Source organism: Mya arenaria, chromosome 1, assembly GCF_026914265.1.
Source record: "Mya arenaria isolate MELC-2E11 chromosome 1, ASM2691426v1".
NCBI lineage: Eukaryota > Metazoa > Mollusca > Bivalvia > Myida > Myidae > Mya > Mya arenaria.
In genome coordinates this window covers 8,213,023-8,238,920 of record NC_069122.1, presented here as the reverse complement: position 1 = coordinate 8,238,920, position 25,898 = coordinate 8,213,023, and the positions used below count along the sequence as shown (strand labels likewise).

General features: G+C 33.6%; 1 protein-coding gene across 1 annotated transcript; it reads left to right on the top strand.

The window, feature by feature from the left end:
- Positions 1-25,898, top strand: LOC128236221 (uncharacterized). Its single transcript, XM_052951106.1, has 27 exons — positions 1-172; positions 4,543-4,626; positions 5,996-6,093; positions 6,849-6,944; positions 7,506-7,627; positions 7,813-7,954; positions 9,669-9,820; positions 10,218-10,356; positions 10,570-10,684; positions 10,800-10,898; positions 11,125-11,330; positions 11,575-11,747; positions 12,392-12,530; positions 12,827-13,177; positions 13,455-13,578; positions 14,857-15,045; positions 16,563-16,599; positions 16,851-16,975; positions 18,384-18,549; positions 18,945-19,013; positions 19,534-19,706; positions 19,960-20,149; positions 20,554-20,679; positions 20,973-21,127; positions 21,339-21,449; positions 22,027-23,340; positions 25,323-25,898. The coding sequence occupies exons 4-26, from the start codon at positions 6,934-6,936 to the stop codon at positions 22,216-22,218; spliced, it is 3,306 nt and encodes a 1,101-aa protein (XP_052807066.1). The 5' UTR covers positions 1-172; positions 4,543-4,626; positions 5,996-6,093; positions 6,849-6,933; the 3' UTR covers positions 22,219-23,340; positions 25,323-25,898.

Below are 25,898 nucleotides of genomic sequence, written 5' to 3'. Positions count from 1 at the left end.
CAGTTTTTGTTATTGGGATGGGTGAATTACTTCTTTTATGCGCGCTGTTTGTTGTTGTAATTGTAGATGTGAATAAATAGAAACAAAATCATTATGTTGCGGGAACGTGTTTTGGACTAGTTGCGCTTGCTGCCTTTGCTATAACCTTTACAGAATCACAGAGCTGGTCAGGGTAGGTATTCGATTATATTATCAAAATAAGCGGGCAACTAGTAATTGTTGTGCAAAGGTTTTCTTTATCTATAACTAATGATAATGTTAATTGTTCCATTTAATTTGAATGCCAACGTGTAAGCTGTTATAACCTACACTAATTGAAGGCATAAATGCGTAAAAACATATGACTACTCATATTTACGAACGTGCATGTGTGTTAATATGATGATGATTATGATGAACGAGCTTCTTCGACAGTGGTACAAAAACCCTTTCATGTGGTATCGTAAATAATAAGTCGCATTAGTTTTGTACGATTTAAGGGTGTAGTATAATGCGATATTAGAACGATAGTTTTGGCATTTAGTACGTTAGAACGGCATTTAATAATTCTTATATTAATGTTGTTAAATATATATTGGTACTGTCCCTGCATAAAATGATTTGCGCGACAACAATTAGGTTCTTCGTATGGCACACACGTGTTGCAAACACGCACGTGAACTACACATTAAGTGAAGGGAGATATCATTTGAATATACCATTAAGTATCATTTCTGACTCGACCAAAATACATGCTTCCAGATGATGTTTTGTTCGGTAACACGCGTACATTTGTATGTCTATGTATGTAAATAAAATGCTAGTAGAAGGCAGTTTCTCCGTTCTGAACGGGTATGGCGTTCCAAATACATATGTAACGGAAATTACCTCAAACGTTTCATTTTGTCTATCGCTGCGTTTTGCAGTGATGTGCATTTCTCTGAACAAGGCGACGACTTTCATCTCAAGTAAGAATCAACTAACAACGACCGATTCAGATCTTTGACTATTGAAACTCACTTCTATCGAATGAAAATCTATGAACATATGAAGCAGTATTTTATTTGCATTCACCCATTACACTGAAATCGATGAATATGCTTTCATTGAAAGGAACTTACAATGATGCGGCGAATGTGTTTCGGACTAGGTGTGATGGCTTCTCTTGCTGTAACGTTTACAGACTTACAGCTCTGGTTTGTGTAGGTCTTATTCGTCATTGTTCTTAAGTCGATGCTAGTTGCGATGAGGGTTATACTATTTCATTTTGTAATTTTTTTATAAATGTTGAGACAAGCGTGAAGTCATATGCATTTAAACTAGTTGAGATAACGCCTGCGTCACTGACCGTTCCAATGTGGTAATTATAACATTTATTGATACATATGTTATGATGCGTGTTTAGGATGTTTGTGGAGTTTGTATATCTGTGGCTCTCGTTTAGTTTCGTTTGGACATTTTTCTTGTAACTCTGGAAAGGGATTATATTTGAATTGTTGACTACTTGCAGTTTTTAATTGTAGCATATTAATTTTGTTCATATCAATATAAAAAAAATATCAAACAAGTTGCTCAAAATATGTAATTTATTTATTATAAATGCCTGGAAAACGTTAAGATGAAACCAAAACTCATGTTGATAAAAATCATAACAAGCGATCATTTATGTTGGAAACAAGAATCCTTCAGCAGAATGTTTTACAATGTCATTAAGAGAAATGCATAAACATCAATTGTGAGCGACCTTCATTATCACAAAAAGGTTTAAATTACTCATCTTATTTGATCAACAAGGTACTTGAGTTACACTTTAACAATGAAATAAATACTCGGTTAATTTGAATAGGCAAATATCGATAATTTGATGACAGATTAAAAGATATTTGCAGCGTATATCCAAAGAGATAAATAAGATACGTGGTGATACATTTAACGAGATCAGGGTTGGCTAACTTACATTATACTGACCGTTCCAATGCGGTACCTAACAATCCTTGATAAACATACCTAGTTTTTTTATAAATAGTATGTATGCACTGTGCTGTTTGTGGAGTTTTGTGATGTTCTTCCATGTTTCTTGTTTGTGATTTTTTTTTGTTCTATGTCTATGGCGTTTACCCTGTGCCATTAAACCGGGTTTATTTTTAAACATTTTGCTACTGAGCTTGTTTGTGTAGTTGTTTACGTAAGTATTGGTGATCGTTATTGGTCCTTATCGGATCAAAGATCGATGTTGAAGACCTTTGTGGGCAACAACTTAATAAAACCAGACACATTTGCACCGTATAATTTGATAAATAAATGGTCAGAACGTGGATTTTCACCAAAGGTGACCTCTATTCTCTTTTTTTTTATATTACACCTGTACCATTTTCAGACTCTTGTTTTGCGCTTATGCAATAATTATTATCTTACGGTGCCAATGTGTGAGACTTATGAAGAGCCAATGGTCATTCCAATATGTTAACTTTGGTGTTCTGCAGGGTTCCATATTGAATCATCTTTTGTTTCTTATACATATACAGGATTTCTCTTCCATTCGTCACTAGTCTTCTATCGACATATATACTGACGATTCGACTTTGTATACAACAAAAAGCAACATTAAATGCATACATTCACAATAACAAAGCAATGTTGATGCTTTGGTTGACTGATGTGAGACGAACAACTTGAAAACAAAATACGTGATAAATTGCTCTTCAGATAAACTAAAGATTGAATTCTAACTATCCTAAAACATAAACAACACGTATCAATCAATTCTGAGTTGTCCATCAATTAATTATTTAAATTCTTTCGGTGTCACCGGAATACTGAGTGGCAGAATAACTCGTCAATGGTACAAAAGTGATCATTTGTTTAGGAAAAGGCCTGGTTATCCAAATGATATATAATATCTCAGTTACTATGTATTTCGTATTTAATTTGCAAAATAGCGGAATTCGGTGTACCTAACCTAGGATACACCTTAAATGGGTCGGAATCCGGTGTATCAAAAGGTGGTTGAGTAAAACCGTCCTTGCTTAACCGAATTAAGAGCATATACTTAAAATAATTATATAAACATTTAACAAAGCAATAATATATACATTCAACAGCAATGAATTACATAATCATAATATCATAATTCAGTATTGATAATTACATATATTTTTAATCTAACCCCATTCGGAGTTTTAATTGCTTTATTGAAATGTTACTTTATTTTCTCTGTTTTTTTCTATTTAACAGCGACTATCATGCAACTCGCTTTTGTTGTTTGTTTCGGGAAATTGATATTTTGCCCAGTCTAAGGTACACTACCAACCACGCGTTTTTTTTACACATTTCGCACATCGCCGCAATCTTTTCTTACCGTGGACGTTACATGTATCTTTTTAATATAATTTAAATTAAATTATACGCCGCGATCGAGCATAATGCCCACCGCGTTGGTTTCTATATTTTTTCCTGCGTTCCACTGCGTCGACTCAACTCGATACGCGGCGTTGCGAAGTGTTAATAAACAATTATAAAGGTAGCTGAAGGCTTTTTCTTTGTTCCAGCCCTATAAATATAGTTCTAGTCAGTTGTATTAAACTCATACAAACTTGACCCGTAACCTACAACTCTTGGTTCGTATTCACAACGTAGTTTGATCCCTCAACATTATGCTTTGCAACTGGGATTCAAAGTATTCAAACCATATTGTCACATTATTCGCAAAAATCTAACTTTCGAATGCCTTCGTTAGACTTGTGTGATGGTGAATAAATAATATATTGAATAAGACTCCGCATGTTTTACTATGCTTGATGTTCTGGTTGTATATTTAGAATTTATATAAGAGCTATGTTTTTACATTGAATTTTAAATCAATTAAACAGACTTAAACAGACACTCAATATTCCAGCGACATGAATATCAAGTATGGGGGACAATATTGTTTACACTCGCAATCGAGTGAAATCCATACTGTAAGCACGATTCAATTAACATTTACAAGCTTCTGTTTGTATAAACGGTACCTGTTAAATACCTGAATATCGCAAAAGCCTCATCGCGGCGAAATGCCGCATGAATGTTTTCGGATTTGTGTACGCGGTGGCAGCAGATGAACGCGGCGATGATGCGCACCACCGCTTTGGCTTCCGCGGAATATATCGCCACAATTTTCCGCGATGTCACAATCTTGTCCGCGGTGCCAGCTCGTTTTTGTTTGAAAAACAACAACGCGTGGTTGGTAGTGTATAGCATTAAGGATTTTACCTACGTAGAAGTAGGTGTGAACTCTGAAATGTTGTAAAATATAATGAGCACAATAACTTTATTCTCTGAGCAGTTGTCGGAAAAAAACAAAGGTGGCGAGTTAGGAATTTTCTGAGTATAATAGAAACAACATCAATCTATGAAATAGATAAACTGAAAATGACAGTGACTGTCCTTAAGCCCCCCCCCCCATTTTAGTTTGGTTTTCATCGACGAATTTACAGTACAGGGATAAAGTATAAAGATCACCGTTAAAGAATGTTATCTGTTTAGCATGTTAAAAACGTGATTGTAAACAAACTGTTGTTTTAGAAATTACAAGAGGCGATATGGAGTGACACGCTACACATCGGTCTGGTATTGTCGATCCCGTTACTGGTACAACTTGCAATCGTGGTAGGTATGCTGTTTCGAAATAAGTCTAAATGGATTTTTTTTTAAATTATCAGGTTTAAAAATATTGTTTTTCTATCATTTTTATCACTCAAACAAAGGCTAGTCTAGCATACATTATGATTTGAAATGTAACATACCTGCATCATTGTAAATAAAACTTCATTTATCAGTCTCCAAATGAAAACAAAAATCCGTAATCTAATTATTTTACATTCTCAAGCTAGTTATAAGAGATTGAGTTTCTATACACTATTGAATTGATAGAGCATTATTAATTATAACCGTTGATAAATTGTATTTAATAGGATTTTAAATCAAATCAGTAACTGAGTTTTGCAAAAGATAAGAACGGGCAGTCTTGAATTTAAAGTATTGATGCCTTCTTGCATCAACCAATTTTTTTCTTTCCTTGATGCCCGGGGGCGGGGTGGATTTACGTTTTAAAAACAGGTTCGCATGAACCTTACAATGAATCCATTGTTAGAAGAAAAAACTCTGAAAAGTTTATACTCCCATGTGAACACTTTTATTACTTAAAGCAACTGTGCACCTGATAATCAAATTGCAAGAAAAAAAAAGAAAATTGTCGAAAACTGACATTAACTTGGTATTAATGTGTACAATGCATTGAAACTTACTAACTGAAGTACCACATTGTTTACAATATATTTAAGTTTAGGAGTTATTTCGTATTGTTCCATTAAAAAGAATACTGGGTATGTCTACCTAGTAGAATTCATTCCTTATGCGTGATTGCTAGTCGATGTTACCACATGATATTACCAAGTTAGGTATATAGCTTAAATATACCACTCGTGTAGTGTAAGCCTTCGTAGCACACTGGATACAACACTGGACTGCAATTTTGGCGACACGGGTTCGAACCCTGTCTCCGACACATTTTTTTTACATTTTGATATTTTTTAACAATTATGACATCAAAGCGTAACACATTCTACTAAATCATGGTCCTGAGATTCGTTACAGAAAAAAAAACTTTTTTTAGTGCCAATCTGGTGTACAGTCCCTTTAGCACATGTTGAATAACACCGTTTCTATAGGATATACATTTCCGGTAAATTCAGCCGTGCTGGAAAACTCCATCTGGCATCCCCCCATGCCAGATGAGTCACGCGCTGTGACATAATACTTTATATTTCTTTTATAATACACTATATTCCGTATAAATGACCAGATAGCACATAAGAAATAGGTTTCCTTATACTAACTGTATGATATAAAACAGCCTTAATTAAATGGTTTTGACAATAAATTATTTGTAAATGTTTATGGTTGGGTAAATGTTGTTTTTATTTGTAAGTGGATAATAGCCTAAAATCGAACCTTTCTTAATTATGCACTTTGCCAGGTGTCCCGCTTCCAGCTTTTACCTCCGTCCTGTGTATGGTTATATTTACTTGTGTAAATCTGGATGGACAACGAGTAGCTATCGGAACTGCAATATACGTGAGTGTTGTAGATATGTGACACTTGTCTAGGGGTATTATTTCTAAAATAAAATTTCCCTTCCAAGGTCCTATAAATCATTGTTCAACGAGCCATCAGTAATATTCACAAATGGGAGTACTCCAGTAACTACATAGCTAACATAAGCTGGTAAAAATACACGTTTATACATGCATAGCTATATATATCGTTTACATGACAAAACCACAATACTATTAAACCGTCGAAATTACCCTTACAGGTTTCATTCTCGTTGTGCAGTGTTTTGCTGTACGGTATTGTTTTTTGTTGTAACTTTGCGACTAGATACATTCCACTGAATTACATAACGGACATTTGCTGAAAAGTAATCTTTCATTGTAAAAACTGCAATTTTCTAAGTTAATTAAGCTTCTATTAAAACCGATTATCTAAATGGCAAGGTATAGTTGATACCGTTAGAATTGTTTTTATTTGTAACATAACAGTGCATGTTAGAAATGTTTCCTAGTTTATCATACATTGATATAGGCAGCATATATCCTCCGAGATACGACAGCCATGACTGACAGATAGTCTTTTTGAAGGATACATTGCTTTTTGAAATTTTAATAGATAATTGTTTGTTTTGTTAATGCTTCAGGTTATTTTATTATGCATGATAACATCAGAAGATAATAACGCAAATAGAAAATAACGATATAGTACGTATCGAAGGCTTTTCGTTTCTGTTATGTCGTTTTATTGACTATGTCGCACATTCGATCACATTTCAGCTATTTGTCGGCCATCATGTCAGAATGGCGGGAATGGTACACATCCAAATCAGTGTGATTGCCCTAGTACATCAACTGGTGGATCATGTCAGACACGTGAGTATAGATTATTCTTTGATATTAACTTAGAGCATAGAAATGTATTTTATAACTGAGATGACATGCATCGAATGAATCAAATATATTTTGGACTTATTAAGAAAGATTTGTTTTAGATAAATGCAGTTCGTTTACATCATTTGAGATCAGAGCTTCGGGTTAGACAAATTAAAATGTAATGTCTATAATAATTTGTTTGTGTATGAAAACACGAAATTCACCTGATATATTGATATATTTAGAATACAGCCTACATTTTAAGCCAATGAAATTGCAGATAGGCAATCGTTTAGTACTGGACCTAATCATTAAGAATTTCACCATTCGCAGGTGTTTAATGTCCCACCTACTGCCAATCATAAGATAAACGCTCTTTGCGTCAAATTTTGCGTTGGCAACGGATCAGCCAATGAGGTTGTATTCTAAGTCAGTTAGATGATCTGATGCTCACGCTTCGCTAACTCCACTCATTCTTTTTATTAAGAATTACCATCATGTCTTCTTTCCATTACATAATTTACAAATATTGATACACCTAACACAACTATGAAAAACTAGGTCAATACTTGCAGTCACATGTTCCTATAGACGCCCCTGCTATCCTGGGGACTGTGAAGCGAATTCATGCAAGTGTGAGCCTGCATTTTATTTAACGAACACACAAGACGGATGCATTAACAGTAAGGCTTATTAATTAGAAAAATAAAAAAAAATGATTCAATTATAGAAATAATTAACACTGGGAAAATAAACAAAAAATAAATGAATTCATGAAAACAATGGATGGCATACAAATATAAAAGAAATGGTGAAAAAAAAACTGATGGAAAACATTGCAATAAATAGTGTTTGAACTTCTTTCAAGTAAACAGCACTGCTGAGAAGTTTCGCCCAGAAATCGTCCAAAGCAACGTTACACTTGGCCATATTCGTCGCCCTGATAATCAAACTCAGTTCATGTTCACTGTGGTCGGGAAGGATGAAAATGACTTCACTTTGGTGTGGAGGTTTGTTTAATTGTTTCGAGAATTTATGTATAAATGACCAATTTCATTTTATTCAGGTAGGATATGGTGATGATTCAATGTTTTATAATATACATAAAACTGAAAAATACAAATGATCGGATAAAAAATCCCATATTACACACTGCATCTTTCTGTTACCATAATACACTCTAGACCGGGACTCCTTTTTTTGATCGTACATGTTCAAAATGTCAATAATTATGCAATTGCGTCACTGAAAATGCAAGAAGAAATGTCAGACATTCAAAACAAACAAATACAAATATTACCATACAAACTTCGTCGTTGTCAGTACCGGCTCGATTGGATGACATCACTGCCCGAAATGCAATCCCGTAACGCAAATCACATGTCCTTAGTAATGCTCGGCTACTTTACTGCAACATCCCTAACAACCATATGACAGATTGCCCAGAAAAACGAATGTTAACGGATTCCTGTAATCGATAGTGACAGTAATTGAGTGCCCTTAAAGACATCTCCATGAATAAAACTCACATACACCAGTTCAACCGTGTACTCGTTTTAAAATGGCGGACGTTTACTTTCGTTCAGTCAATTCATAAGTGACGTCACATAGAGTCGCGTGAATTATTTATATTCATACGCCATTTATATTTTGTATTGTACATGTATACTTGGAACTTTTTGTCTAGCTGCTTACGTCTTATGAGTGCGGGAAATTAAAACGGTAACATTATTTGCTGTTTTTATTCAGAAATAGTTTGAAGGTATAAAATAAAAGGGCAATAATGATAGTCGGTTGATCAACCGACTAACATAATTTACAATGTTGTTATGACTTGGCATTATTTAACTTTTTAACGGAATATTACAATTGAATGCATGGCCATCAAAAGGCGTCTTATGATAAAAAAAGGCACATCCCTTTTGGGAAAAAATGTCCACATATTAAGTAAAATATCCGTCAATATCTTAAAGACATATCTGCCTAACACGGAAACCTTTTCTATTTTCAACAAACAGGTAAAATGCAAAAAAATTGACACAATAATCATTGAAACAAAATGTCATATTTTGAAAAGTAGGAACTTGTGTAAACACTAAGACTTGCATACAGCAAATAAATTTTCAAGAATTACCTTGCTTTTAGAAAAGGCATTTTAAACAATTACTCATTAATCGACATGTGCAACTAACCAGTTATACAGGTTGTGTCTGACATATAAGTACGTTTTTTTAGCTAACTTTTCATCATTTTCATTTTTTAGAATTAATGGCTTCTTTTCACTTTCAAGATTTGGCAAACGGGGAAAGATATTGAGCTGTGATAAAATATGCTTACTACTAGACTGAAATATTTCACTGAACAATATGCAAACCATGTTACATACATATATAATGCTTTTTCTTTTCCATTTATGGAAGTGTTGTTTCGGGATCCCCGACCCATTCCAAACTTAAACGCAGAAATAAAATTAGTCTATGGCTTCAAACAGAACAGAAAAACGCGCATATATCAATGTCGTGACTACTTAATATTACATTAAAAACCTTTGTAACAATTAATGTTTACAACTATCTTCTTAAATGAAATTTCTAGTAGCGTAATGTTGTTTTGTGAGGTATTTACCAGCCTGTTTTTCCAACTATTTTTATGTTGTAGTTAGAAATATACATTCGCTTATACCTTATCCAATTAGTAGGTTCAGAAATGTTTTTTTATTGACAGCAACCAAAACCGTTTCAACAACCTGAGGTTCGAGTTTGATACGCTGATCAACATTCCTGAAATCCCAGAAAGGCCTGTTTATGTCCATGACGCTAGAATTGGAATAGTCGCAAGCAGTATAGAGGCATCTGTAAGCAAAATACCACGTGATGGTAAGTGCATCTGTAAATAGATGTTCTTCTAGATTGTTTATGCCAGCAGACGTAAAGCATGTCGACAACACTTACACTTACAGTAACGGTATAACGTTTTCAGAACAAACATCACATTTGTAATTCTACTTAAAAATAAATTTAATTTTTAAGCATACTCTATTAATGCAGCTATATCATGAAAAAAGGTAAAAGTGAAAATGGACAATTAGCAATAACATGAATACCAAGAATGGGTATATTCTGGAAAAGATAAAAAAAACATGACAAAGTGAAAACAGTAGTTTTCGTCCCGATTATATTTCTTCATGGCAATAACAAGTGAAACATTGCTAAACCATTTGTTTTAGTTTATTGATATTATAACATGTTGTTCATGATGTGTTCGTTATGCTAGGAGGCAGCACTCGATACATTGCTTCTAACAAAACCTACAACTGTGAGACTGGTATAAGCGAAGATAATCCTGCAGTAGAGAAGAACACTTGTGAAATCTACGATGAAAACTTCGCGACCTTGATTGAACATGGAGATATGTAAGTCGTTACCAATTATGAAAATAATCGTGAGTTGCAATAAATAACTTCTGTCACAGTTTTATGGTTTTTAATTGAACATATTTAAACATATTAACATTGCAGCTATATCTTTTCCCAAATTAATGAAAATAAAACAAAACAAAACACACAACAAACCAACACAACTTTCAGTATCAGATAGACAGTTAGCGCAAATTGTTCTGTTTACAGCCTTCTTCTAAAATTCCGATCGCGTAGCGGTGGGTTTCAAAAGCTAATAAACATAGATAACCAGGGGAAACCGTTTGCGACCAAACATTACAATGGCCTTCAAGGCCAGGAAAATGTAAGTGTCTTGGTATATTACACAAATTGTGCATATTGTGTCTTAACACAATTGTTTATATACATAAGATGTATATTAGTTAGCGTATTCTGGAATGTGACTATGTTTTTTACAGTTGGAGTTTCGTTTCGACTTTATTGTTCCCGAGCACTGTTCTTTAGATTCCGGGTCGTGCCTTTCCAAGCCACTTCACATAGACGATGAATTTACCAGGGTACATCTTATCAGTTGTATTCTATGGAAACTATTAAAAAGTGTTGACAATTAGACACGAGCGTTTATTACTAGACATCGTTGTCTACGTTGATTGTTCTTCCATGATAATTATGAACATTGCCAAGGCAGTGAATATGGTTGCATTATGCTTTTAATGGTAATTACCTGGTACTTAAGAAAACACCAACTATTTTATAATCACTTCTTTTGCATCTGCATTTAAGAGTACTATACAAGTCCGTTGGTCTGATTGGACAGATGCGATGTCTGGCATGTGGCAGTATTATTTTGAGGTGTTTAAACTGCAACCAAACAGAGACGGAAAACTAGAAGAGGCTACGCCTATCAACCCAGTTTTTAATAGAACACTTAACCACACTGACGGAGAAATATCTAGTTCTTTCACACCCGACGAACCTGGAATGTACAGGTACATTGTATAATCGATTGATGAATGTGAGCGAAATGAGGTGTTTCTAGAGACAATAAGGACTTTTATCAATATTTTAAAAAAATCAATTTATTAAACCCTTACAATATCTAGGTATTAAGATACATATGAATAGTAACAGAAAACGATTGATATATATGTGCAACATCTGTTTTTAATTTTAAATACATTAACTTGCTTTTTCAGAAAAAGATATTCGAAACTATCGAAATATCTATTTCAGTGTGCTTTTGAAATTGTCCGATATGGCCAACAATTCCAGAATCGCTCGGCGCTTTGTTCTTTACGATGACACATCCGTGATATCTGTGAGTAACGAGACGGACAAGAAGCTGTACTTCTCCAGTGCTATGGAGGAGACTGGATACGCTTGGCAAACGCCTTCGAACAATAACGGTAAGATACCCAATACTTTTCTGCATGCTCTTATAGGATGTCAGTAATTGACAAAGACATCGTTTGCTTAATAGTAGGGTCTACCAGATGAGTTTATCGGTTAAGATAATCACAGGTTTAACGGACTGCGCGAAGTCGTTTACATACTCTTAGTCCTCGAAAAATGTTTCTTTTTCGGTATTAAAGCAGTTAATGCATTCATGTGGTCACATTCTCTTAGTCTTAGGTAATATTTTGGAAACAAGTTCACTAACGATTATATGAACAACCAACAAAGAACACTCCTTACATTCGTCAGGATATTGAGTAATTATTTAAATGTACCATGCGTTCTTAGTCAGTGAAGTAATATATTCCAGTGCCCATTGGGATAATGGAAGGCGTCTAAATATTCCTAGAGAATGCCAAAGTACCTTAGTCTTAGAAATGGGAAGTTGGAAGGGGGGGGGGCGGGGGAGGCGAGGTTCACTCAGTTCCGTCAAAGTACAGTTTACATCAATTCAAGACTGTTGTTTTCGTACTTGAAATGCGTTTTTATATGTTCGGGATTTGTATTTATATAAGGGGAAATAATTTATTACATATTTCTTTCATTATATTAACGTTATTTCTGCTGGTTGATTATCAAAGCAATTTTGAAATAGATACCACGGTAACTGTGAATGTGAGTTGGGATGGACACGCAAACAAATTGCATGAAGACGGGAAATTTCTTGCTGAAATCGAAGAGTTCCCAATTCAGTTTAAAGAAATTGAAGATGAAGGGATATTTATGAGTCTAAAGTAAGTAAAAACTATTTCATTATATGCTTACTATCCTGCCTTTTCATTGGTCAAATGATATCACGCGACGGCTGTATGATTGTACTTCTAATGGCTTGGTAACGATATAAAAATAGCATTCTAGCTGCATACTGTGGTCTTGGTTATTATGAGGGTGAAAAGATAAAGCGACCGTATATTCGACAAGGACATTTAGGAATTGACTTAAAGAAACCTCAATGGAAAGTTTAGCGGTATCGGCGCGCTATTGGGTTCACGGAATAAACCAGAACATAAAATATTGCTTTTATTTTAAGGTTTGTTTCCGACTCTCTTGACGACGACGAGGGTGAACGTACACGTCAAGCTATTCCTAACTATCATGGCATCGTCCAATTTGAGGTAGCATACGAACAATCCGCATCAGAGGAGGTGCCAACAGGATGGTCAGTAGTCGGACTTCATGAAAGAACATCATCCCAAAGAACCCTTGAAAATGGTGATCGTTTGCGTGTATGGATCAGAGCTACTGACGTTATGGGAAATACTAGGACGGATTCGACATTAATGAGAATTGACGGATCTCCGCCAACAATTTCAAGTGGAAATAATTCTGATCATCGCATTGAATTAAATATTTTTGGTGGAGCATATAGACATTCATCAAGGTTTGAAAAACTTTCGGTTACTGATCTTGTTTCTGTAGTTTTTCATATAAATATTGAAACACACTATCGGAAAAGTGGTGCCTTCTTCATATACAGTTATAAGTGAGGGCCCGTTATAAGAGAAATGAAACTAAAGTAGTTTTAATGAATACAATTACTTACAATCTTATTCAATATAGATCTTATACACACTTTTTGTAACGTTTACCATTATTGTCGATGACTAGTTTCAATCAAAGAAATTGAACGAATTAAAGAAAAATATTACCGTTTTCAGAGCAAACTTTTTGGCATCCGATAGACAAAGTGGAGTACACAAAATTGGAATAAAACTAATAGTGAAATTGCCTGGGAAGGATGGTTTAGTAGCATATGACAATTTTACAGAAGCTATGAGAGGGGTAATTCAAGTTCATTGATTTGTTTTTAAATGTGTGTGTTTTTGTTTTGGAATGTGTCTTTGAAGTTGTCTACTGATGCACTTTTCCCCAATACAACTATTATCTCATTTTCTTATCCAACTGATTTATTGTTGAATTTTCTAATTTATTTATGAAAATCGCAGATTCCCCAGGCTATCTCAAAAGTGTGTTAAACAAAGAGGGTAGGCTAATGGCATAAATCGATTCTTGGTGGCATTGGCAGTGTTACACTTAACATTACTTTCAATAAACATTTTCAATCAAATCGTAACTGTTTTCATATTTTGAATGCATTCTGTGCTTCCTAAAGTGTTTTTTTTGAGAAAACACTCTTTGTTTTTGTTAGATGTTCCTGTTGATTTGGCTATATTTTTTGATTTCATATCCATTCAACAACAAAATGATTCCAGTATTGTGTAGTTTCAAATCCTTTTATTTTTTTATTTATCTATAAATAATTTAGGATGAACATGCTCAACGTCTTACTTAGTTGTTTCTTTAAGAACGCTTATTAATTTAACCTGAGTGATGCTAAAGCATGTTTCTATTAGTTCCATTGCATCCTAATGGACATATATAAAATCCAATCGTGTTCCTTGATAACTACATATTATACAAGTACATGCAGATCAAAACATATTATCAAAATAAGAGTATCGAACAAATATGTTAACACTTAAAACAATATATATGCAAAAAGCTACAGAAACGTGCTCAGTAGCAAAAAGTTTAAACATAAACCCGGTGTAGTGGCAATGGAAAAACGCCAAAGACATAGAACACAAATTCACAATATAAATAATTGGTATGTTTATCAAGAATTGTTAGGTACCGCCTTGGAACGGTCAGTAAAATGTAAATTTACTGGGGGTTTAAACCAGTTTATATGCACAAACCTCACTCTTATCCCAACAATTCTTAATAAAGATAAAACGCAAAAGGTAAATCTTATCAAAGTATGCATTAACTTGAGGAAACTTATAAATAAAACAAATAATAATAAAAAAACGAAAAGGTTAACCCCAAGTACTTCAATGATAAGAGATCCCGACTCTATCTACAGACGGAGGGAAACAATTCAGAGCACCTAATGCAAATACTTTTCAAAGATACGATGCAGTCATCGTTAGAAACCAAAAACATCACACACAGTTTGAATATCATAACTTCATTAAAGATGTTCCAAGTCCTTCGGTTAAATTGTTACTCATGCCGATTTCGCTCTTTCAAGCGGACGTGTTGTGTTTATCATTTCAGGACGGCGACGTCGAAGATCCTCGGTGTATCGGTTTAGACCAAAATGATCGGTGTCTCCTGCCAGAACAAATTGTGGATATCGATAACTGCTGGCTGACTGTAGACAAGGAGGATCTGGAGACCGCGACTGCCGAGCTAGAGATCACCGCATACAATCAAGCAATGCTTACAGCAACCACCATATTCGATGTAAGTTTTTTTATATAATGTACTTAACATAGTTATTATGAGTTTGTCAAACAAGTACTAGTATTACATAGCTCACCACGTAGTTGACACAACACTAGGCAGGGATACGGTCTAACATCATGGAGGTAATTGAGGTATCCAAAATTAACCCATCTTGCTGGCTAAGTGACCACAAACAACATTATGAGAATTCATGAGAATTAATCAAGCTTGCTAAGTATTTTTATGAATGTACTGGTTAGCAACCTATTATTCGCCCTTACCACTTTTTCGCCCACCCTGTTAAAACCAGTCAAAACGAAATATGTTACACAAATTTGTCTGGAGTTACATTGCGGCATCATTTTTGACAGATATTAAATGTTAGAAGTATGTTGAATTCGACCCAAATAAACATTGTTTACACTTCTGACCTTGTAAGTTGCACGCGGGGATGTAAGGATTTTTTTTATTTTCATTATACCTTGCACTATCAGACGACATTATTAATTGTCATTATAAACTATAAAACCAGTGTTGAATTATACAAATACCATAAATTGCTGTATTTTACGTTCAATTTTCGAAAAGGCAAATGGTAAAACCTGAAAACGGTGAAGTAATCGCCGAATTTTTCGTCTAAGGGAAGCAACTCAAATTTGAATTAATCATTACATTCTTGTACGGACATGCGTTGTCCCTCTTCGGAAGTCTATCAATAAGCATATATTATGTACATGAAGGTCATGTTTTAAGAAGGAATCCCGTAAGCATACATAAACAGTATGTAATAGTTAACACATTAAATTTATTGACCAATTGTCGTTTTAAATGGTCGCTAGACTGGTAAAATAAAATAAAAATGTTTGAAGATATAGTTTAGAGAAAAATATACGAAAACATTGTAAGAACAGCGAATTCATGGGGTGGTACAGTAGGGTGCTTATTTTAGCGGAATTATAGGGGTACTTTGCACGTGGGAATATTCGGAAACCCTAGCTATTTTTAGACAGTTTTCGTCTGAAGAGCCAATCTGTCTGAGATTAAAGTTTTATCGTAATATCTATCTTATGTCAAAAGTAACGAAGGAAAAATCTCCGGCCGAAAAGGGGTCGCTGACCAGTACAAACTATGGTCACAAAATGTTGAGCAATGCAAAAAGAAAAATTTATATGGGAATTCCCCAACTCTGATGACAGCCAGATCTACTATAACTGTATTCTATATTTGCGTTTATCCTTTTGGCTAGTTAAGTCATCTTCAAGTTCAACTCGAAGCCTTACAAAATCTTAAGGCTAGTACTACTCTTACCTGAGAGGTAATGGATTTTAGCGCCATTATTGATACTGTCTTATGGCCACTCAAAATAGACAGCTAGCAAGCTTTAATTATGTCAACTTATAACTGTCTTTAGAATCGGACTATAATACAATAACATAACGGTCCCACATTATTTAATATACAATTTCAGCATCCTCGCTTGTTAGTAATCTAAAAATCGGTTGATTATAGGCAATGTATTCTCTCTTATTTGCCAGATGGGTCCACTTAGATATCTTCAAGGTTTGGAAAAATGTGAGTATCAGTGTTTATTATAGTTGTGTTTTTTTGCTAATGATAACGTATGCTGAAAGTCTGTATCATTTAAAAACTGAATGAAAATATTTTGATAGACATAGGGTAAGATATTTGTACATAAATAAGTGCATACGTAAGTAAGTAGTAAGTAAATAAGTGTACATATATTCAATGCTGTTTTAAGATTTATTCAAATTTAAAGAAGTTTATATCAGTTGACAAGTTAACAAGTTGCTTCTTATTAACAGACAATGGTCCAACGAACTTAAGGATTGAACACTTGAAACCCACAAGCTTCCGACTTAAATGGGACCTTGAAGAATCGGAGTCTTGCTACTGGGCACCACACATCATCATTATTATAACATTTAAGGTATCGTTGACTTAATAATGACGATATTTTCCTCAAGTGTGTACTGTTCGTCGTCTTACAGCATTGTACGATTAATGTTTTTGGGTGGGCTTGATTCTTGTGCTTTAAAAAAAGTTTACCAAAGTCAGCAAACTTTTATCCAGCTGATATCAGATACATATCAATCACATATCGGACATATATCGATTATAGACATCAGTGTTATGCCTAGTCCAGTGCAATGCAGTACAGGTCTGATATTGTTCTTGGCATCTATCAATTATTTTAAGTATCAATCCGAGGGGTAATTCGATATAGGTCCAATATTGTCCGATACCTATCCGATGATCCAAAGACAGGCAATAAATGGATAAAGCAATATATGCTTTATTATCTGTACTAAAGTACTCATATAGTATTTATAGGACAACGGAAGCCTTTTTTATTTTTCAATAACATACGTTCTAAAGCTTGAACCGATACACATACAGAGATTAAATAATAAAACGAGAGTCATTCAAAATAAAGCACAACTTGCATTTGCATTTCCATACGGATGTGTACAGGTTTGTTTTACGGGAATTCTATATTACCGTTGAATGTTTTGCCTCTTACCCACGTCATCATTTGTTTGAAATTACATAAAGATAATTAGAAAAACGTTCATTTATCTGAAATTTATTGTATGATAAGGAAAGTCATGTGTCCATCTGATTACAAACATTTCTTGAACTGCAATATTTTCTTAAAACGAACTTTCTTAAAAAGAGTAGACAATCAGATACAATACATTTTGGAATTGTTTATGTTGGGTAAAAATAACGTCCCAGTAAACATTAAATTTTGAAAATTCTTAATTTCCATTTGATCAATAATTATTAAACTCTGCTTTGAAAATAAGTTAACCTTTTGTCAAGCTTCGGCTCTACAATCTAAGTTTTGAAACTGACGGATTTCATAGTTTAAGCATTATCAATTACTGCAAATTATGAACGAAAATACACCGATCGATATACTTTTAATTTATAAATAGAGTTTCGTTATATAAACGATATAATACAAATCGGGTCATTTTCGAAAAGTTCCGTCGACATTTAGACCATAGGCTATATGGCTGGGAAGAAAGTGTCCGGTGTGTATGATTATGTGAATTTTGGATGCCATTTTACACTGTTTTTTTACACGAAGTAAAAAGGTGTAGTGAAAATATGTTATATTTAAACCTTAAATATACAAAAAACATATTACAAACTAAAAAAATGTCTTTGTTATTTTGTTTATTGAGTGGGTATCGTTTGGTGTCTTTTAAAAAAAAATCATTGTTAAATCATTGGCTCTTGGGCTTGTTTAAGTTCTGAACATTGTATAATTAAAAACTTAGTTTAATATGAATATTTAAAGTAAATATTAAATGATTTACTCTTTTCAGGACTTAAACGGCGAAATTCAAATGCAGTCCTTTGAATTTTTAAGTACTTTAGCCTATTTTGATATTGCTGGACTGTACCCTGAAGTGGAATACAATGTAGAGCTTCGGTTAAGAGCAGACAATGGACATGTCCGACAAGTCGGAGAAAACCTTTCCGTTGTTACCCGTACGTACTCATCCAAAGAATTAATTTTAAGTATAATCTTATAAAGTTAAAGCTACTCTGAAAGAACAAAATGGTAATGCCGATGTATATAATTGAGTCCCTTAAGTAAAGTGGTTAATCCGAAATGTATATATTTTGAGTTCTTTTTAAGTTGATTCTGGCTCTTTATGTTTAAAATTGCAGTTATTTTTTGATGAATGATATTGGATACAAAGAATATAGTTCAAGCCCTGTAATCAGTTATCGGTAGATTAAGACTACTTGGCTTGCCGGCAAACTTAACTTTGAATTTAAAGTTTGTTAGTTTTTGGAAAAAGACATTGACGTCTCTATGTAAAGACCTAGCACGATGAACTTGTCATGCATTTTTACCGAATCAGATCATATGGTTTCAGCACATTTTAGTCAAGAAGAAGACTTATCTCGGGTATTTCCTACTGGTGCTGTGGTCGGAATAACAGTTGGTATGTACGGCACAATAATGTAATATTACAGCATGCTGAAGTGTATGTGGATACTAGTTACCTGTGTTTGTTCTGTATATAATCTCTATTAAGGTTCCCGGCGTACATATATGTATATGTTTGATGTTTGGTAACCCTTTTATATATTTTGAAAGAAGTGTGAGTGTAGAAAAAAGAAAAAGGTGAAACAAATACCGAAACGGAAAAACAAACTATAATGTTTTCACCTTCAACAATTGCAAAAATGTCATTTTACTGTCGAGTTCAAATTAAACAAAGGGGGAAATATAAAAACTGTAACAGCTTTATGTGAAATGTACATTTTGTAATGCATTTAACATATAAGTAATCAGAAAGTTAAAACCTTTCAAATGAAACAAAATAATAAAGAGTCATAGGGCTTCAATATCTTTGAGTAGGGATAATGAAGCTGCCAGAGACTTATTTTATTTCTAAATCAGATTCTCAATCTTATTCACCTTTACATAATGTATTTAGGTATTCCTTGTTTTCATTTCAGGTATACTGTTATTGTGTGTTATTTTCGTTCTCCTTTTTATTAAAATTCGTGGAAATATCAAAGAAAAACGTAAAAAGATTGCGATGCCTCGAGCCATTACGAATCGTGTACATCCATCTGCGTCTGAGTCGAATAAGGGAAGTTTACATGAAATCCATAACAATGAGAATGAGGTGAGTTACATCTGGTTTTAAGAATGTTGCCTGGAACATAAGCCATATATGAATAAATAAGCCAGTAAGCCAGTAAGCTTGTGTTCAATGGACACATACCTGAATCGATGTAAACTGTTTTTGGTGTAATAGGCTTGAAGTCAGCCTTAGATATCAATTTTATTCTGATTGATATTAATTAAAGAATCAATCATCTGGTTTTAGCTTAATTTTACAGTATGATATATATATATATGCGAGTTTCCGTTTACAGAACCTTCAGAGTGAATTGTACTTGTACGGAGAAATGAACTTTAATTCCTCCAGCAAAGGTTACATAAGCAGTGACAATATTACGTTTATAGCATTCTGGAAGAGCGGTCACTTTGCGAACATATACCACGCACGTTACAACGGACAAAACGTTGTTGCTAAAACTCTTACGAACATTTATTCTTTATATTGTTTTTAAAAATTCTCTTCCCTTTATCGAAAGACAGACGCAAATAATAAATAATAAATACCTTTGTATGCTCACTTTAGACAATTCTTAATACATAAAATGCCTTTGGGATATTGTTTAATATAACCATACATAGAGTCGTTAAATTAATGTAAAATTGATCTAAACTGCAAAGAAAAATGATTAAAATAAACATGGTCTTCTTGGACATGCTTGTTTTGTTATTTTATGTCTTAACAATGTTCATTTAACAACTTTTTTTTAATCAAATGTTTTCCGGAATTATGTATTTTAACAATGACAATAAGGTTTTGACTGTTGTCCTTTGATTTGTACGGTATGATAAGTAAAATGTTAAACCTTTAAACTTTTAAACTTTTATATTTGTACGTACCTGCGATGAAGTTTCAGAGGACTTTTCAAAGAATGACGAGCTGCTTATGAAGGCGAAGTTAAACTTCTCTTCTGTAAAGGCTGGCGACCATCCAAATGTCATCAAGTTCGTCGGTGCGGTAGTAGATAACGTTGCACGTAAGCCTATAATAATCTAGATGAAGTTTAAAGTCAATTGTTTTTAGTTCATTCTCAAAGTGATAATTGTGGCAACGGTACTGCAATATCAATTTTTAGCCTATTGTTTTGCTTATCAATAAGTTTGTACGACATATGAAAAATATTTTGATTTTGCTTTTAATGCCTTTTTGAATAGAAAAAGAATTAAAGATCCATTATTCTTTAATTCAATATCTGTTCACGGATGAATACATATGCAGTAGCCATTTTTAGTTGATTTATTATGTGGAATCAGTCATTTCTTCCTTTAGTTGGTCCAATAATAATTTATGAGTTATGCGAAATTGGAAGCCTAAGGCATCACCTCCAGAAAAACAAATATAACTTCATCATCAAAATGCAAGAAAACCTCTTTCGCTTTGGACTCGATGTCGCCAAAGGCATGGAGTTTCTAGCTTTTCGAGGGGTAAGCAACATTCATTTACGATGGAAAGAATACAGAAATTCGATAAATTAACACATTTATTTACTAATTGGAATCAGACAATTATAATAAATAAAGAACAATTTGCTTCTTAATTATATAAATAGGGATGGAAATTAAACAAATTAAATGGCTTTAATTTGAGTGACAATTAAAAAGAGATACCAATATTACCTCCAATTTAAATCTACAGGTGACACACCGACGTCTTGCTGCTCGGAACATCCTGCTTAATTTTCTCAACGAGGCGAAGATTGCGGGTTTCGGACCCCAGCCGTCAGGCAAGGATAACGGAGGTGAAGCGGTTAGTATGAGCTGTGCTATCAAAATGGATTTCTAAAAGTCTGATATATATGATATTATTCAGATAAATATGCTTTTGAGAGAACCTTTACCTAATTTAACCAGACATTTTGGTAATTCAAACATGCATTGAACATATCAACAGAAGAGTTATTTAATCTATTGTAAAGAGTTTGCCGTTTTAGATCAAAGAAAACGAACAACCATGACGTTCAGATCATTGTTAAAGCTGCACTCTCACAGATTGAACGTTTTGACAACTTTTTTAATTTTTTTCTTGGAACGAGTCAATTTTTGCGAACATCCAGTTATATTTTTTCTTAAACCATTATTAACGCCAAAAAAAACATTAATTTTTCGAACAGAAATAGGTAAATCTGCGATCTGATCTTTTGTCAGAAATCTTTTATTATTAGTTTGCAGTTAATTAGCTCATTCCAAGATAAAAAATAAAAAAAGCTGTAAAAATGGTATATCTGTGAGAGTGCAGCTTTAAAGCAAAGAAATCAATTTTACAACCGTCATAAATCTTTTTAAATCATGATATTACACTTTGTTTTAAACTTTCAATATGAAAGGAACGTATTCCAATGAAATGGACGGCGCCTGAGTGTATGACAACAACTAAGGAGGCAAACGAGAGAAGCGATGTCTGGTCGTATGCTGTAGTTCTTTGGGAAATTTTCTCTCTAGGCAATTTCTTAAATTTAAAATATGTTGTAAAAATATACTATTATAAGCATGTACGAGCTGTTCAAATAACCTTTTAAGTAATAAATTGTTACAAGTTTAGGTAAATGACATAATATGAAACTATGTGCACGATTGCTGAAGAAATTGGTCTAAGCACCAGAACGATTTCATATTTATATTCTTTTAAAAACTCTGTTTTTATATAACTTTTAAAATAGTTATATTTTCCGCTTATATCGGGTATTGGCAGGTATGACATTTTAAATAATATTTTCTATGTACTTTCCAGGTTATTCGCATTTGTATAACAAACATCGGATAGAAATTGATGTGACTTATATGTTTTACTTTTTATATGTTTCAATTGTTTTATAACGAAACTAACGGCGCAGGACTAGTGTTATAACTTTGCATATAAGGTAACCGCATTGCATACAAAAGTGTAAAGATGCAAAACGGTACCTCAGCCTTGGGATGCTTGATTAAACAGAAATACTGTCGGTGTGAACAAACTCATTTCCATGATGAAACGAAGCCTGCTTTAATCCAAACAAACGACTCCCTTAACAAAGAGCCAGAAAGTTGAGAAATTGAATTATTACAATATAACTTCTTTTAGCTTATACCATGCCTATAAAACTCATTTGTTTATTGGAACATGATTTATATTTCATTGTAAATGGTTTATTGTTTTTCCGGTGGATAAAACTGCCCTATAACACAGGACACGACAATGTGTGTTGAGGAAACTTTGGTCGAGATTTCGACTGTTAATGAGTAATGTTAAAAAAAGAATCTCAAATAAAGGTTTATTTGGTATCGAATTTAACCAAACACAGAGTCTCGTTTTTGTTGTTTTAAAATGAACTCGTTTCAAAAATTCGATACGAAATAAACACTGATTTGAGATCTTCTATCTATATCGCATGAGGACTCCCAAAACAAATTTGGTTGCCACGATTTCATCCGATTTATATGTTTAACGTTGTTTTGGATTGTTGCACTGTTTAAGTCCGGCAACAACGGTTTGAATTTCGACCTGATGTTGGATTTTTCATTCATTTTACTAATACTGTATACTCACTAAAAATGTCTCCACAATGTATAGGTGAAACTCCGTACACTGGTAAAAGCCGAAAACTTCCCCAGCGCCTGAAGAGGGGCGAGCGTCTCGGAAAACCGGGGCTTTGTGATGACACGTAAGTTTGAACTTAACTATAGATTAATGTTAATATTTATTTTGAATGACGTTAATTCTCTATTTAAAACAAAAAAGTGAGATTCTTTATTTTGCATTGTCTATACCCTTATATAACTGCATCGTGGTATATTGCATTCGCGTTGATTCGCACTGGTCAATAGACACATTGTTGTGTTTACTTCACATCAATGGTCAAGAAAATGAGTATGCGTCATAGGCGTCAGTTTTGAATAGGTTTAAATGCTGTACCATAGAGTCTGACGTTATCAAAATGGACACGCCTACATTATTATTGTAAAATATATATATAAAATGACTTTGATAACAAACAGCCTTGGTATAAACTGATTAAAAAACCCAGAAATACCAAGATACAATAAAACGTATGTCTTATACTGTTAGTACACCTCTTTAGATACAATAAATGGGATTTTAAAAACTTGTCCATAAAGTAGTTTGCAACTGGTTTTATAGCTTTGTTTTTAAACCTTAGGACCCGATTTAAAAATAAAGTTTTGACTGTCCCGCCTATCCAAAATGATCTGATTTTTTATAAATGGGTAAACTTAAAATTTCAATGACAATTCAAAATATTTAACAGTAAGAAAGATATATTGTAGAAACTGAACGTAACCCAACTATGCAATATTCATGGCCGTATCATTGTCTGACCTCCTTTTCAAATTGATATAAATTAGCATTAAATTAAACTGTTTTATGAAAACAACAGTGTAAGTATGATATATTTTTTTAAACAGATTATTTCTTAGTTTAAATACGGCAATTGTTAGTATATAAAGCAATATGGTATTCGTTGCATTAACAAAGTCACGTGACATGCAAAGTTCGAATTGATATGTGTGATCAATTTTGGATAAAAAAAGAATGTTACTATTATTTCTATGCCCAAGCAGTTAAAATCTCTTGAAATCCTAATATGATTTTGGAAATATATCATTTTATATTAATTGAAACAATTTAAAATTTACTTAAGATGTTGCTGTAATACCGACTTTGTTGTATTTCTTACATTCCTCTCAATACAGGTCAGTTTGTTTATTCAGACCATTGTATTATTGCTGATTGTTGAGTATACAATTATGTGAATTTTATTTTAAATATCATAAATGTTCATTTATATAATATACTCCATTAAACTTGATAAGTTGATAATTAATTAAAAGAAATCTCATATATGCTCCATAAAGAATTTAGAATTTCCCTTTTTCATCCAAAGTTTATCATTGTTGTCTAATTATCTGATCGTCTGTTCGTCCATCCGTCCGTCACCACGTCCATCCGTCCGTCACCACGGTTTCCAATTCATATATGAACAAATCTTAGGCCCAGGAGTCTCAACCTATACATCCAGGTTAGAAATAACCAGCAGATAGCGCCTTTTGATTTTGAGGTCAGTTTTTCAAACGTCAATGTGCTGGTGACCTTTAGATGACCTTCAGCTAAAAATCGGTTTCAGATCAATATAAATATGAAGAACAGGAGCCTTAAACTTGCTAGGATGATAGTTTATGACCATTATATGAACTCTATTGATTTTGTTAAAAGTCGGGTAGAATTAATATCTGAAGAACGCTTTGGCTCAGATACCCAAACTTGGTAGTAAAATTGGTCATTACTAGCAGATGAATTATATTAATTTCGAGATCAGTGAATCAAAGTTGAAGTTGAAAATCGGTTTTGCGCGAGAACCTCAAATTTGGACCAGCACCTTAACTATTTTGACGTCAGTTGGTCAAAAGTCAAGGTCGTGGTAACTTTTAGTCCGTATTTGTTCAATTACGAATAAATGCTTGTTTCCAGGTAACTAAAAACTTGGTATGCTGGTGATCTGCAGCTGCTTCCTTTTAGTCATGTTTCAATAATATTTGCGGCGTATTTAATGCCTTGCATCAGAATTAGTCTTTTTTCTGTCATAAGATAATATAAAAATACCGAACAGAATACATGCTACTATTTTAGATGGTACAAGGTTATGCAGCAATGTTGGGAATACGACCCGCAGAAACGACCTAGCTTCGCTGAAATCCGCGAACAACTTGATACCATGTTTGCCGCTTCTCCGGGAGATGGCTTCGATGACTGCAAACGCTAAATTAGCTCTTCATTTGTGAAGAAAACTATTCGAGTATTCTAGGAAATACTTATACATGTATACTAAACACCCGAATAATTGTAATAATTTTCTGTGTCGCTTCTCTCGTAATCTGAAGGATAACTTATCATAAAGGCTATACATTTTGCACCAAGATATCGAAGCACTTTGGGAACGATTGTTATAATAACAAACACCAACAATCCCTACAAGGAATATGAAATATTGAATACCTTTGAAAGATTACGCAAGATTAGGAAATATATATTCAAGCTCGGCAGACTGCTTTAAATACTTCATATGCTATATAGCCCATAATATACAATGCATGTTGCAAAAAAGACGAGGTTGATGTATTTCAGGAATGTTAATAGACTGAAATACTTTAATTGGAAAAGACTTACACACACACACACACGCGCGCGCAGACGCACGCACACACA

What these genes read in the sequence shown, in the direction of transcription:
- LOC128236221 (XM_052951106.1), top strand. An exon ending in GCCTTCAAGGCCAGGAAAAT is followed by an intron (nt 10,685 to 10,799) that starts GTAAGTGTCTTG and finishes TGTTTTTTACAG; the next exon opens with TTGGAGTTTCGTTTCGACTT. An exon ending in TCATTATTATAACATTTAAG is followed by an intron (nt 16,976 to 18,383) that starts GTATCGTTGACT and finishes TACTCTTTTCAG; the next exon opens with GACTTAAACGGCGAAATTCA.